This window comes from Leptodactylus fuscus, chromosome 7 (assembly GCF_031893055.1).
Source record: "Leptodactylus fuscus isolate aLepFus1 chromosome 7, aLepFus1.hap2, whole genome shotgun sequence".
NCBI lineage: Eukaryota > Metazoa > Chordata > Amphibia > Anura > Leptodactylidae > Leptodactylus > Leptodactylus fuscus.
In genome coordinates this window covers 131,191,251-131,207,730 of record NC_134271.1, presented here as the reverse complement: position 1 = coordinate 131,207,730, position 16,480 = coordinate 131,191,251, and the positions used below count along the sequence as shown (strand labels likewise).

Below are 16,480 nucleotides of genomic sequence, written 5' to 3'. Positions count from 1 at the left end.
AGGAGCCACTAAGGGACATAATACTGTGTGCAGGGGCCACTATGGAGGATAATACTGTGTGCAGGGACCACTATGGGGCATAATACTGTGTATAGGAGCTACTATGGAGGATAATACTGTGTGCAGGGGCCACTATGGAGGATAATACTGTGTGCAAGGGCCACTATGGAGGATAATACTGTGTGCAGGGGCCACTATGGTGGATAATACTGTGTGCAGGGGCCACTATTTGGGATAATACTGTGTGCAGGGGCCACTATGGGGTATAATACTGTGTGCAGAGGCCACTATGGGGTATAATACTGTGTGCAGAGGCCACTATGGGGTATAATACTGTGTGCAGAGGCCACTATGGGGTATAATACTGTGTGCAGAGGACACTATGGGGGATAATACTGTGTACAGGGGCCACTATGGGGTATAATACTGTGTGCAGGGGCCACTAAGGGACATAATACTGTGTGCAGGGGCCACTATGGGGGATAATATTGTGTGCAGGGGCCACTATTGGGGATAATACTGTTTGCAGGGGCCACTATGGGGGATAATAGAATGCACAGGAATGCGTAGGAGGGGGTCGGACGAGGTCATTGGTGTCGGTCGGGGGGGGGGGGGCATGTCAAAAGTTCGCCACGGGGCCCCGCCATTGCTAGTTACGTCACTGGGTAAGGGGCAACCAGTAGTATGGACACAGGTGCTGTAAAGCTAAGGCTTAGAGTGTGTTCGCGAGCAGCAGATATTATTGCAGAAATTCCATGACTGAATATATTTTTCATTGGAGCTCACAGAAATCCATGTTCTGGCCTCCAAAGCAAGACTTTAATAAATATAATAAATATATGAATATGATGAATATAACTTTAGCAAAATGTGTTGCATATGAACACAACCTTAGGAAACCACATCTTTGCAGATTACACGTACTCAGGCAATACCATACACTCACGGGTGACCACATCCTCAAAGTGAAAGTGAATGTAAAGTAGAAGTGTATAAAGTCCATTGTGTGAGAGGTTAGTGACAGACACGACATCACAACATTTCTCTAGCAATGGAGGGAGAAGATAGAAGAAGTAGAATCCTACAATTTCGTGTTGGAAACAATTCTTCAGCAGAGAATGGCTACACCAGAGTTCTCTTACAGTTATTCGGATATATGGGACACGGCAAATCAACCTTTATCAACTCCTGTATATACACCTTAGGTAATGGAGCCTATGAGATGAGAGCCCGAGGTAGTCAGTCTGATGAAACCCACACAACAGCAAGATTAGCCTATAGGCTGACTGACTGTATTACTATCGTTGACAACAGAGGATATAATAAGATGGAAGACAATGAGACTGGAGTAATGTATGCTCAGCTGGGTAAGTCCTTATTCTATTATGGAGAGCCTAAAGACATATATGCTGCAGAGTTTCTGATGTGGATTTTATTGAATACTAGAGGGAGGACCCGGCTTCGCACGGGTATATTACATGTTATGTTTGTGTAGTGGCCCCATAAGAATTGTCCAGTTTTGCACTGGTGTATTTTGTATGTGGTTTGTGTGTATGTCCATAAGCGTCATGTGATTATGTGTATCTCATTTTGAATGTCAGTGAAAAACCTGTGATCAGTTGTTATGGATACCTGGTGTAAAGCTGTATCTAATCCTTCCCCATGTAGTACTGTGTTTAGACGCAAGTATCTAATCCTTGTTGGTGTGGTACTGTGTGCAGATGCACATATCTAATCCTCCCAGTGTGGTATTGTGTGAAGAGGCGCATATCTAATCCTCCAGTAAGTGAAACTGTGTGCAGACGTGCGTATCTAATGACTCTGGCGTGTGGTACTGTGTGCAGATGCGCGTATCTAATCCTCCCCCATGTGGAACTGTGTGCTGAGACGCGTATCTAATCCTCCCCATGTGGAACTGTGTGCTGAGACGCGTATCTAATTCTCTGGCATGTGGTACTGTGTGCAGAGGCCTGTATCTAATCCTCCAAAGTGTGGTATTGTGTTCAGATGAACGTATCTAATCCTCCCCTGTGTGGTATTGTGTGAAGAGGCGCATATCTAATCCTACGGCGTGCTGAGATGCGTATCTAATTCTCTGGCATGTGGTACTGTGTGCAGAGGCCTGTATCTAATCCTCCAAAGTGTGGTATTGTGTTCAGATGCACGTATCTAATCCTCCCCTGGGTGGTATTGTGTGAAGAGGTGCGTATCTAATCCTACGGCGTGTGAAACTGTGTGTAGACGCGCGTATCTAATCCTACAGCATGTGGTCCTGTATGCAGACGTGTGTATCTAATCCTATGGCGTGTACAACTGTGTGAAGATGCGTGTATTTATTCCTCTGGCGCGTGGATCTGTAAGTAGATGCACGTTTCTAATCCTACAGCATGTGGTACTGTGTGCAGACCTGCTTATCTAATCCTCTGGAGTGTGGAACTGTGTGCAGATGCACGTATCCAATCCTTTGGCATGTGGTATTGTGTGCAGACGCATGTGTCCAATCCTCCGGCGTGTGGTACTGTGTGCAGACGCGCATATCTAATCCTCCGGCGTGTGAAACTGTGTGCAGACGCACGTATCTAATACTACGGCATGTGGTACAGTGTGCAGACGTGCGTTTCTAATCCTCCGGTGTATGGAACTCTGTGCAGATGCGCATATCTAATCCTTCCCCGTGTGATACTGTGTGTAGAAACGCGTATCTAATCCTCTGGCGGTGGTACTATGTGAAAACATGCATATCTAATCCTCCAGCATGTTGAACTGTGTGCAGATGTGCGTATCTAATCCTCCCCCATGTGGTATTTAGAGCAGACACACATATCTAATCCTTCAGCGTGTGTAACTGTGTGCAGACGCGCACATCTAACCCTCGGTTGTGTGGTACTGTGTGCAGATGCACGTATCTAATCCTTCCCTGTGTGGTATTGTGTAAAGAGGCGCGTATCTAATCCTACGGCATGTGGAACTGTGTGTAGATGTGGGTATCTAATCCTACGGCATGTGGTACTGTGTGCAGACGCGCGTATCTAATCCTACGGAATTTGGTACTGTGTGCAGACGCGCTTATCTAATGCTCTGGCGTGTGGTACTGTGTGTAGATGCGCGTATTTAATCCTCCCCTGTGTGGTATTGTGTGAAGAGGCACGTATCTAATCCTATGGCGTGTGGAACTGTGTGTAGCTGCACGTATCTAATCCTACGACATGTGGTACTGTGTGCAGATGCGCGTATATAATCCTACGGCATGTGGTACTGTGTGTAGATGCGCGTATCTAATCCTCCCCGTGTGGTACTGTGTGCAGACGCGCGTATCTAATCCTCCAGCATGTGAAACTGTTCAGACGCACGTATCTAATACTACGGCATGTGGTACAGTGTGCAGACGTGCGTATCTAATCCTCCCCCGTGTGATACTGTGTGCTGAGACGTGTATCTAATTCTCTGGCTTGTGGTACTGTGTGCAGAGGCATTTTATCTAATCCTCCAAAGTGAGATACTGTGTGCACACACACGTATCTAATCCTCCCCTGTGTAGTATTGTGCGAAGAGGCGCGTATCTAATCCTTTGGCGTGTGGAACTATGTGTAGATGCGCGTATCTAATCCTACTGCATGTGGTACTGTGTGCAGATGCGTGTATCTAATCCTCTGGAGTGTGGAACTGTGTGTAGAAGCCCGTATCTAATCCTGCGGCATGTGGTACTGTGTGCAGACAAGAGTATCTAATCCTACGGCATGTGGTACTGTGTGTAGACGTGCGTATCTAATCCTACGGCATGTGTTACTGTGTGCAGACGCGTGTATCTAATCCTATGGCGTGTACAACTGTGTGAAGACACGTGTATCTAATTCTCCCCTGTGTGGTATTGTGTGAAGAGGCACGTATCTAATCCTACGGCATGTGGAACTGTGTGTAGACACGCGTATCCAATCCCCCGGCATGTGGTACTGTGTGCAGATGCGCGTATCTAATCCTACGGCATGTGGTACTGTGTGTTTTTATTCCTCTGGCGTGTGGATCTGTAAGCAGAGGCATGTATCTAATCCTACGGCATGTGGTACTGTGTGCAGACCTGCTTATCTAATCCTCTGGTGTGTGGAACTGTGTGCAGATGCACGTATCCAATCTTCTGGCATGTGGTATTGTGTGCAGACGCATGTATCCAATCCCCCGGCGTATGGTACTGTGTGCAGACGCGCATATCTAATCCTCCGGCATGTGAAACTGTGTGCAGACGCATGTATCTAATACTATGGCATGTGGTACAGTATGCAGATGCGCATATCTAAACCTTCCCTGTGTGATACTGTGTGTAGAAACGCGTATCTAATCCTCTGGCGGTGGTACTATGTGAAGACATGCGTATCTAATCCTCCAGCATGTTGAACTGTGTGCAGATGTGCGTATCTAATCCTCCCCTGTGTGGTACTTAGAGCAGACACACATATCTAATCTTTCAGCGTGTGTAACTGTGTGCAGACGCGCACATCTAACCCTCGGTCGTGTGGTACTGTGTGCAGATGCACGTATCTAATCCTCCCCTGTGTGGTATTGTGTGAAGAGGCGCGCATCTAATTCTACGGCATGTGGAACTGTGTGTAGACGTGGGTATCTAATCCTCCGGCATGTGGTACTGTGTGCAGACGCGCGTATTTAATCCTCCCCTGTGTGGTATTGTGTGAAGAGGCGCGTATCTAATCCTATGGCGTGTGGAACTGTGTGTAGAGGCACGTATCTAATCCTATGGCATGTGGACCTGTGTGTAGACACACGTATCTAATCCAACGGCATGTGGTACTGTGTGTAGATGCGCATATCTAATCCTACGGCATGTGGTACTGTGTGAAGACACGTGTATCTAATCCTCCCTGTGTGGTATTGTGTGAAGAGGCGCGTATCTAATCCTATGGCGTGCGGAACTGTGTGTAGAGGCGCGTATCTAATCCTATGGCGTGTGGAACTGTGTGTAGAGGCGCGTATCTAATCCTAGGGCGTGTGGAACTGTGTGTAGATGCACGTATCTAATCCTACGACCTGTGGTACTGTGTGTAGACGCGCGTATCTAATCCTACGGCATGTGGTACTGTGTGCAGACGCGCGTATCTAATCCTACGGCATGTGGTACTGTGTGTAGAAGCGCCTATCTAATCCTACGGCATGTGGTACTGTGTGCAGATGCGTGTATCTAATCCTATGGCGTGTACAACTGTGTGAAGACACGTGTATCTAATCCTCCCCTTTGTGGTATTGTGTGAAGAGGCGCGTATCTAATCCTACGGCGTGTGGAACTGTGTGTAGACGCGCGTATCCAATCCCCCGGCATGTGGTACTGTGTGCAGACGCGCGTATCTTATCCTACGGCACGTGGTACTGTGTGTAGACGTGCATATCTAATCCTCCCCTGTGTGGTACTGTGTGCAGACGCGCATATCTAATCCTCCCTTATGTGATACTGTGTGCTGAGATGCGTATCTAATTCTCTGGCTTGTGGTACTGTGTGCAGAGGCATGTATCTAATCCTCCCCTGTGTGGTATTGTGTGAAGAGGCGTGTATCTAATCCTTCGGAGTGTGGAACTATGTGTAGACGCGCGTATCTAATCCTACTGCATGTGGTACTGTGTGCAGACGCGTGTATCTAATCCTATGGCGTGTACAACGGTGTGCAGACGCACGTATGTAATCCTCTGGAGTGTGGAACTGTGTGTAGACGCGTGTATCTAATCCTACGGCATGTGGTACTGTGTGCAGACGCGTGTATCTAATCCTATGGCGTGTACAACTGTGTGAAGACACGTGTATCTAATCCTCCCCTGTGTGGTATTGTGTGAAGAGGTGCGTATCTAATCCTACGGCGTGTGGAACTGTGTGTAGACGCCTGTATCCAATCCTTCGGCATGTGGAACCGTGTGCAGACGCACGTATCAAATCCTTCAGTGTGTGGAACTGTGTGCAGAAGTGCGTATTTAATCCTCTGGTGTGTGGGACTGTGTGCAGACCCATGTATCTAATTCTACGGCATGTGGTACTGTGTGTAGAGGCGCGTATCCAATCCCCCGGCATGTGGTACTGTGTGCAGATGCGCGTATCTAATCCTATGGCATGTGGTACTATGTGTAGACGCGCATATCTAATCCTCCCCCGTGTGGTACTGTGTGCAGACGCGCGTATCTAATCCTCCCCCGTGACATACTGTGTGCTGAGATGCATATCTAATTCTCTGGCTTGTGGTACTGTGTGCAGAGGCATGTATCTAATCCTCCAAAGTGTGGTACTGTGTGCACACACACGTATCTAATCCTTCCCTGTGTGGTATTTTGTGAAGAGGCGCGTATCTAATCCTTCGGCGTGTGGAACTATGTGTAGACGCGCGTATCTAATCCTACTGCATGTGGTACTGTGTGCAGACGCGTGTATCTAATCGTATGGCGTGTACAACTGTGTGCAGACGCACGTATCTAATCCTCTGGAGTGTGGAACTGTGTGTAGACGCCTGTATCTAATCATTCGGCATGTGGAACCGTGTGCAGATGCACATATCAAATCCTTCAGTGTGTGGAACTGTGTGCAGAAGTGCGTATTTAATCCTCTGGTGTGTGGGACTGTGTGCAGACCCTTGTATCTAATCCTCTGGCATATGATACTGTGTGCTGCTCTGTGTATCTAATCCTCTGATTCGTGTATCTCAGTTTGGATATCAGTGTTGTATTGTGCATGTGGAGTGACCGTGTGTAGTGCAGTTGGAATATGAGTGAAAGTCTTGCAGGTTTGTATTGGCTAAGGGTGTGGGGGCACTGTGTTTGGAATGCTGTATCTCAGCAACGGTACGTCCGAGCGAGTTGGAGTCGCGTCTTAAACCTTCCCGGATATCTGAAGTATCTCTGTACCAAATTTGGTGAAGATCGGTCCAGTCGTTTGGTTCGCATTAGAGAACAGACAGACAGACAGACGAATTCATTTTTATAATATAGAGAGATTTAGTATGTAGCACGATGAGACGTCTTACACCCATGAGTCCTCAGAGAGCTTAGTTTAGTTATTTCTATAATCCTATTCTATTCAAATGTGCAAATGTGATGTCTTTAAGGAAAGAATCTAGTCCTTCCTAAGGTATATACCTGTAATGCTTCCATATTACATATCAGCCGAACATAGTAATGATATATGTTATATGGCTGATGGCAATGTCATCTAATAGACCCCATTTACTATAATGGGATGTGTCAGGTCTCTTTTATGGAGCAATATTGCATGTGTCGCATAGAGGTCTTGTGAAGTCATGCACTGTGCACAATCTCCCAGTAAGATTACCAGCAGCAGAGATCAAGATAGACAATGGGGCAGACTGCCGAATAGTTAGACAGTGCAAACTTACATTAGGGTTTCTAAGGGGACGTTCACACTATTGCTGTAAACACCTCTCACCTGTCATAATATGAAAGAAATGGACATCAATGGTAGCAGAGTAAGACTCCGTTCTCACGGAGTAACGTGGCGCTCATTCTGACATGTAAACACGTGTCAGAGTCAGGCGCTTCAAAACAGATCCCATTGACTTTAATGGGTGCCGGCTTATGAGCGCTATATATTGAAAACAATGGGAGGCTTTGTAACTAGGATCGGAAATGTTCAGATTCCGATCGGCGATCGAGTAGATTTCACGATCGAGATCGGAATTCTGATCCCGATCTTTTCCGGTGGGATCGAGGTCGGAGGTTATTTCCCGCAATGCTTGGCTACTGGCCAAGCATTGTGGGAAAAGCTATAGTATCAGATGAGCGAGTACTATTCGAAACTCCCGTTTCGAATAGCACGCACCCATAGGAATGACTGGAAGCGGCCGGCATGCAGACTTTGCCGGCGTCCAGCCCCTTAACCCCCTGCGTGCTGGCTGCATCCATTAATTCCTATGGATTTACCGCAGCCTGCAATCTTCTACTTCATCCCTGTTTTACCGTATACTCAACTCTGATACATCTGAGATGTAGCAGAGCTGTACACTCAACACTTCTACATCTGCGATATAGCAGAGCTATACACTCAACAACGCTCAACTTACCTGCACAGAAGTGCTGCCGCTCCCCGTTCTTCTCGCTCCTCTTCTGTTGGAGATGCTGGGAGAAGGCGGGGCTTGTGGCTTAGGAGAGTGTGGGCAGGTACTGGGAGGGGAGACGTGAGTGATACACTCACGTCTCCCCGCCCACACTCTCCTAAGCCACAACAAGCCCTGCCTACTCCCATCATCTCTAACCCTAGCCTAGGGAGGTGAGAACGGGGAGAAGCAGCGGATCTGTGCAGGTAAGCGGACACCAGGGGGGCTAAGTAGCCGGGGGATTTTTTTTTTTAATCACTACACAGCATGGAGTCTAGAAATTGAAACAATTTTTGGACTCCATGCTGTGCAGTGAATATGATCATTTTTAAAATCTGATCTTCTATTATTAAAAAAATCCCATTGACTTGCATTGGGATCGGAATTGGGATCGGGTTCAAATGGAAAATAATTGGAAATCGGATTTTAAAAACGATCCTGAAATTTCAAGATCGGCTCAACCCTATTTGTAACCCATTGATTTCAATGTGTAGCGCGTGTAAGCTGGCACCCATTGAAGTCAATGGGATCTGTTTTAAAGCACCTCACTGACACGTGTTTACGTGTGTTAGGATGGGGTCCCGCAGGCTTCTCATCCAGCGCATAGCACCACCTGCGGGCCAATCCAAACCTCGCCCTCGGCATTGTGCAGTGAGGTCTCTGGAGTCTAAGTCCAGCTTTCGGCCCACTGAGCATGCTCAGACATTTTGGAGCCGCTCAGAGGCTAAGTGCCATCCTTTCCCTACTGAGCATGCTCAGACATTTTGGAGCCGCTCAGAGGCTAAGTCCCATTTTTGCCATACTGAGAATGATCGGTGACGTCATGCCACCGCCCCTGTTGGGCAGGGACTAGCCTTTATATAGTGTCAGCCGATGCCCAACCGGTGCTCACACTTTGACTGAAATACCTTGAGACAGGAGGTCAGGGCTAGGTTCCTGTGAATGGTAGGAGCTGTCTAGGGACCAAGTTAGAATTCCATGGCTCTGCCAGTGAGAACCAGTAAGCCCATTCACTGTCTAATTGAATTACAGCTCCTAGCGAGTTGTTATGGTCAGCAGGGTTTATTAAAAAAAAAAACTAAATAAATGAAAACCCTGCGGAGCCCTCTGGGCTTCTGAACTGCTAACATCTAGTGTGAACACTGTCTGACAGTTGATGTCACTGCCAGCTAAATTAAACAACCAGGTTTGCTCTGTTACCAATCACAGAGACCTGTGCAGTTAGAGCAGCCGCTACAAATAAACAAACTGGCTAGCCTGAACTCCAGGACAAGCCAGAGACCAAGTAAACCCTGTGTGTAGTTGTTCCACCCAACCACCCAGGCAACTACTGCCAAGGCCACTCCCAGTAACCCTGTCTGAGAAGTAATGCTAGCTGACCCTACTGAGTTCTACCACACACATACAAGGCAGCATGCTGCCTGACTAAGGGTGCATTCACACTGAGTAAACGCTAGCTTATTTTGTAGAGTAAAATTACACTTGTAAATTTTGCTATCCCATTGACTTCAATGATATTTTTTTACAAGTGTAAAAATACGCCTGTAAAAAATACGCCTGTAAAAAATACGCCTGTAAAAATACGCCTGTAAAATGTCATTGAAGTCAATGGGATAGCAAAATTTACAAGTGTAATTTTACTCTACAAAATAAGCTAGCGTTTACTCAGTGTGAATGCACCCTAACAGTGGCATTGCTACCTCAGGGATAAATTGCTAGCTAGGCCAACTAAGGATTACAGGCTGGAAACCATACACGCACACACTCAAATTATTTCGGGTTTGAGAATGGATCTTAGAGCGCCAGGCGATCAGGCCAGCCCCCTTATATAGGCAAGGGGCGGTCACCAGCAAATAGCCCAGCTGCCCAATACGAGCGTCCATTGGTCGACACACCAGTCCATCAAAGAGTCGACCACGCCCGGCTGTTGCAAGGAAGGTTAACCCCTGCAACCCTGGACCGTGCAGAAGAACAGGCAGCGACGCCCATCAATTTGGAGAGGAACACTATAATGTTGGGGTATATAATGTCAAGGTGACTGTAGGAGGAGAATACTGTTTGGGGGCACATAGAAAAATGGATGTGAGAGGGTGGGGTCAACATAGAAGTGGGTGGGGCTAAACTTGGACCGCACATACTGTCTAGTGATCTCAGGTGGTCGGGGGGTTAATACTTATTATCTTTGATGTACTTGTAAGTCTCGTCCTACCTAAAATGTTCTATAGAAACAAAATCAATAAAACTTCCTTCTGCTCTGGATTGTGGGCTATTTCTATAAACTGATAAGAATTCTTATTTTTCCAGGTCATTTTCTTCCTCTTAACCAGGAGGTGGAGTGGGAAAAAGATTTCCTTAAGATACTGTCCAAAGTGGAAGAATCAGATGTGACTCCAAACTACTCAGACTTCATCGTCCCAATATATGTTCATAGGTAAAATATCTATACAATAGAAGAGCTGGAATTTTTTTCTCCAGATACAATATAAACATTTTTACAATAGATATAAGGATTTGGCATAAATCTGCACAATACATATATAATCTGTACTAGCTGGTACCCGCGACTTCGTCTGCGGTGATTGTAGAAGTGGGTATATACAGGCGCGGGTAAGGTTTTCGTACTGTGTATAAGGTATGGGATATGAAATGTAACTTTGTATCTTGTTTTTGCTTTAATTCTGAGAACACGTGAGACTTTTGTGATGAATGTAATTTGTATTTCAGCTGCTATACGGTGTTGGTATAAACTGTACATAGTGTCTTTGGGACAGAGGTATTTTAAGTTAATATACTTCGATATACGACATTGTATGATTTGTTATTTTCCGCCAGTACATGTAAGTTTTGGGCACAGGATACTCTTGAGCAAGCCACATAAAGTCTGGCCCTGTGCATGACAGTTCAGTAACTCCATGCGCCTCTTAGTAATAGCAATTAACCCCATCATGTCCCTCACATTAACCCTTGTGTAAGAGTTACTGATATGTGAGAGACTTGGAGGTAATAATTAAGTATCTTCATTATTGAGGTCTTTTATTAGTACCTCCATATGTCTCACATATTAGTAACCTTTATATGGGGCACACAGGGGTTAATATGAGGGACATGATGGGGTTTATTCCTATTAATGTGAGGCACACAGGGGTTAATATGAGGGACATGATGGGGTTTATTGCTATTAATGTGAGGCACATGGAGTTACTAACACTAAACTAATAACCCCAAATGCCTGACATTATTGAGAATAGTAATCCTATGTACCTATGTGTTTTTCAGTTTCACTTTGCTAGCAGCTTCCTTTCCTCCTTGGGGAATCTTTGCAGGGTGCAGACGGCAGGAGCTATCACTATAGCAGGCACAGACCTGAGTGATTAAGCTCCACCCCCTGGGTTTCCTGCACCCCTCTCATTGGAGGGCAGTGAGAGAAGGGGAGTGTCCTTATGCCTCAGCTGTAGCAGAGCACTGAAGGGACGCTCGGACTTCATTTAACTCTTGCAGGTCCTGTGCTGCTGGTTTGCCAGTGAAATATGGCAGGAGGGCCACTCTTGGCACGTGTGCCAGGGGTTGCCGACCTCTGCTGTAGAGGGTAATATGAATTTTGTGGCTTGCTATGGTTCAAAGTGTGTGAGATTGCAGAGATAGTGATGTGAGTTTGGTTTTTGTGGGGGTCCTGGGAAAAACGTATGTGCGCTATTGTGACGAAAAGTAGCCTATTGCGCAATCCAGTGTAGTAACTATGTTTGTGGAAAATTTCAGCCAAATCGGTGGAGCAGGTTTTGCGTGATTGAGGAACAACCTCCAAACACACAAACCCACAAACATCCAATCTCACAAACTTTCACCTTTATAATATTAATAGGATATTACATGATACTTTAACTAATGTGGACAGTGGGTGGGAGTTATTTACTAAGCAACATGTGACAATTCTTGCTTGATTTTCAACAAAAGCTGGCATTTATATGGTACAGCATATTTATTACATGTTACAGATACCTTTTATAGCTCACGTGACTGTCTATCTGTCTGTTCTTTATACATGACCAAACTGGACTGATCTTCACCAAATTTGGCACACAGATATATCAGGTGTCCGGCAAGGTTTTAGACCAGGCCTCAACTCACTCGGACGTACTGTTCCTGAGATACAGTAATTGCAAAACAATGACCTGCATTAGCCAATACAAACCTGCAAGTCTTTCACTCATATTACAACAGCCATAAACATGGTCACTCCACTTGCACACAGCTTTACTACAGGTGTATACAACACTGATATCCAACACTGATATCCAAACTGAGATATGTGCATCAGGGGATTAGATACACACCTCAGCACACGGTATCACACATTGGAGGATTAGATACAAAGTTCAGCACACAGTATCACACATCAGATAATTAGATACACAGGTCAGCACACAGTATCACACACTGGAGGATTAGATACACAGCTCAGCACACAATATCACACATCAGAAAATTAGATACACAGCTCAGCACACAGCATCACACATCAGATAATTAAATACACAGCTCAGCACACAGTATCACACATCAGATAATTAGATACACAGATCGGCACACAGCATCACACATCAGATAATTAGATACACAGCTCAGCACACAGCATCACACATCAGATAATTAGATACACAGCTCAGCACACAGCATCACACATCAGAGAATTAGATACACAGCTCAGTACACAGCATCACACATCAGAGAATTAGATACACAGCTCAGCACACAGCATCACACATCAGATAATTAGATACACAGGTCAGCACATATTATCACACACCGGAGGATTAGATACACTGCTCAGCACACAGTATCACACCGGAGGATTAGATACACAGTTCAGCACACAGTATCACACGCTGGAGGATTTGATACAGAGCTCAGCACATGATATCACATGCTGGAGGATTAGATACACAGCTCAGCACACTCAGAATCATCCAGATTGGTCAGATGAGACATCACAGTACATCACACAGAATAATAAATTGTACCATTACAACATACAACTGGTCCCTCAAACATGAAGCCCTCATATGACTTTATGAATGTACATATAAATAGTTATGGGGTTTAGAAGGCGGGGAGTGATAAACAAAAATTGAAATGTTGAAAAATGCCTGTGGCTGGAAGGGATCTGTTTCCTTCAACATATAAGTTGTTCTCCTGGTCCTTAGCTTCAATCTTACTGCTTGTTTACATAAGCCTTACTTCACATCTGCATTTGGTAATCCGTTCGGGGAGTCCGCATGGGGTCCCCCCGAACGGACTACCAAACACACTGGCAAGTGGTGTGCAGTGAAAGCACACAGACCCCATGGACTATAATGTGGTCCGTGTGCTCTCCGCGTAGTGTCTGCACAGAACATGCGGACATAAAATGTACTTTTCCATTCGCATGTTCCGTGCGGACACCGTGAGGAGAGAACACGGACCCCATTATAGCCCATGGGGTCCATGTGCTTTCACTGCACACCGCTTGCCAGTGCATTTGGTATTCTGTTCGGGAGGTCCCCATGCGGACTCCCCCAAACGGATTACAAATGCAGATGTGAATGAGGCCTAAGATTTTTCTCCATATTCAGCCTTACACATAGAGTTCTATGGAAAATGGAGGGGAGTATGAGGTTGTTCCAGTTAGTTAATTAATTTATTGACTCATTCTGTGCACTTATAGCTTATTATCTACAGCCTAGCAGTGTTAGAATAGCAGCAATGCGAACAGTAGTAATTGAGTGTCTTTTCTAGTTGTCTTTGTAGACTAATATGCAGAATGTAACTCAGCCTGAAAAGTGGAGAAGGAAACATATTTCTCTAATAAGATATATTAGAAAGTTTCTTATTTTCACCTGTACTACTAGTTATTTTGCCTCCAGTAAGTAAGACAAGTAAAACAAATAATAATCAGCCATAATACTTGTATCATTAGGTCATTCTTATATAGTATCTTGTAAGAATTTCTCCTTTGATTTGTTTAGTGTGAAGAATAACATGACAGAAGAAGAATTTTCATATGTGAAGGAATTTTTCAAGAACTGCCGAGATATGACAGGTACGTCTTATACAACCCCCAAATAAGTCTACCATACCGGACAGATCGCAGGTAGTTTCTTAAGAATGGGATGTTTGCATACCTTACCTCTCTAAAGTTTGAAAAAACTCCAGTGAACTCCAGTGAAAGTGTAATTTTCCATCCCAACACCCACATTGGATTGTCCATCACATTCTGGTCTTCTTTCATTCTTTCATATTGTACTTGTTTCCTGGTATGCAGCCTTTTCTCTTCTTCTAACCAAAATCCATATCAGTTTTTAGATTTACTATTTTCCTTTCCCTCTCTGCTTTGTCATCACTCTCACGATACTTCAGCACAGCATCAAATAGGCAGCTAAAGACAGTACCATCTCTGCCTGCTGACAATGTACTATCATCTTCTTCATTATAACTATATGAAAGGAGCTGTCTACTTATCAGCATTTACTGTGATAGGAGTTTGTGTCGCCTCTGAGGATAGCCACTGTGGTGCAGTCCATGCAATTATGTAGAAAGGGAGAAATGAAAGAAAGGAGCAGTAAGGAGGAAGAGGAGACCTTATAGTGCAGAGAAGGAGATGAAGAAAGCAGGAACGTCTATATCACATAGTTACCATATATACTTGAGTATAAGCCGAATTTTTCAACTACTTTTTTTGGGGGGAGGGGTGGTCTATGACTAGCTGCAATAGTAATATATAAATGTATAGAATCTCCAATAAAATAGTGAAAAAAAAGAAGCTTTAAAAAAATAAAATAAATAAAAGTTCTAAATCCCTCCTTTCCCTAGAATACATATAAAAGTTGAGAATTACTGTGAAACACATGCACATTAGGTATCCCTGAGTCTACTGAATATAGGGGATCTGCAGTGCTCCTGTTCTGTCAGAAAGGGGTTAATAGGAGCACTGCAGATCCCCTATATTCAGCCAGGCTGAATTCCAAGTGGGGGGAAAAACCCCCAGTCCTCAAGCTCAGGGAAGGGGCAGACAAACAACCAAAAACACCCCCTCCCCTTTCCCAGCACCCAGCAACTACTGCACCCAAAAACTCCGACCATTTTAATTTTTGAAATTTTCCAGTAGCTGCTGCATTTCCACCCCCTCGGCTTATACTCGAGTCAATAAGTTTTCCCAGTTTTTTTTGTGGTAAAATTAGGGGCCTCGGCTTATATTCGGGTCGGCTTATACTCGAGTATATACAGTAAATGCTAGGTGCTGTGTTAATGGGTTGGCGTTACGTTGTAGCTGGTACTACCATGTGGCTTCTGTTACGCTAGGTTAACTCTATCATTGCCTTACCGTTGTTTGGGTCTGTTGGAGGACCTGAACAATGGAAATGTGAACCACTAAAACAACAGTGACACTCATAGCTTTTAAACTTAAACCGGTGCAGGAAAATGTCCTCCGTTCAGCAGCCTTCCCTCCGCCAATGTTCAATGGAGTCTCCAATGGAGATGTGAACCCAGACTTAGATGCATAGCTGTGCCCACACAGTAACAATAATATTAGTATATAGTTTAGGTGTACATTTAGATTTCCATCTGATGTAGCACTGATTCTATGGGTTTCTTATTGCAGGAGTGTACCCCATAGTGGTTCTAACCAACAAATTGAGTGGACCTTACAGTCATTTGGAAGGAAAGTTTAAAGAAATTGGAGCAGAACAAGTCTATGCTATTGAGAATTACACCGAAGACGACCACATAAAGACACGAGGAAGATGCGATGACATGCAGGCAATTATTGAAAACGCCTTGAAGGATGTGAAATTCCGCTTGGAACAGCCAAGAGATCCAGTGAAGGAAAGGATAGAGCGGAAGAAATTTGTGCTGAAATTTGCCTACCAATTTTCAGTCGCAAAAAAAGAAGAAGAAGCTGCAAAAAAAGAAAAAGCAAGACTGAAAGAAAAGTTTGACCAAATGTGGTTCAAAAGATTTCCAGAATAGATTTGGTCAATTCAATTCTTCAGTCTTACAGTCATTTAATTTTTATGCAAACAAATTAATCTGAAAGTAAAATCTTTAGAATGAATTATACATGGAGCATATACCAATGTCTTCTGCTATTGATGGTCGTAGTCGTTACAATAGTCACATATAGTGATATAGGATAAGGTAGGGCACGGACTGTACGGCTCAATATGAATTGTATGGTAAGAAAGGTAATGAGTAGAGATGAGTGAACAGTAAAATGTTCGAGGTTCGATATTCGTTTCGAGTAGCCCCTCAATATTCGACTACTCAAATCGAATATCGACCCCTATTATAGTCTATGGGGGAAAATGCTCGTTTCAGGGGTAGGCAACGTTCAATCAAATTACACTTACCAA

At 44.6% G+C, this 16,480-nt stretch overlaps 1 protein-coding gene across 1 annotated transcript; it reads left to right on the top strand.

Annotated features, from left to right (window-relative positions):
* Positions 1 to 1,041: 1,041 nt before the first annotated feature.
* LOC142212950 (uncharacterized) lies at positions 1,042 to 16,108 on the top strand. The gene is made up of 4 exons (XM_075281087.1): positions 1,042 to 1,367; positions 10,398 to 10,524; positions 14,096 to 14,169; positions 15,730 to 16,108. Exons 1-4 carry the CDS (start codon positions 1,052 to 1,054, stop codon positions 16,095 to 16,097), a joined length of 885 nt encoding a protein of 294 aa, XP_075137188.1. The 5' UTR covers positions 1,042 to 1,051; the 3' UTR covers positions 16,098 to 16,108.
* The last annotated feature ends 372 nt before the right edge of the window (positions 16,109 to 16,480 follow it).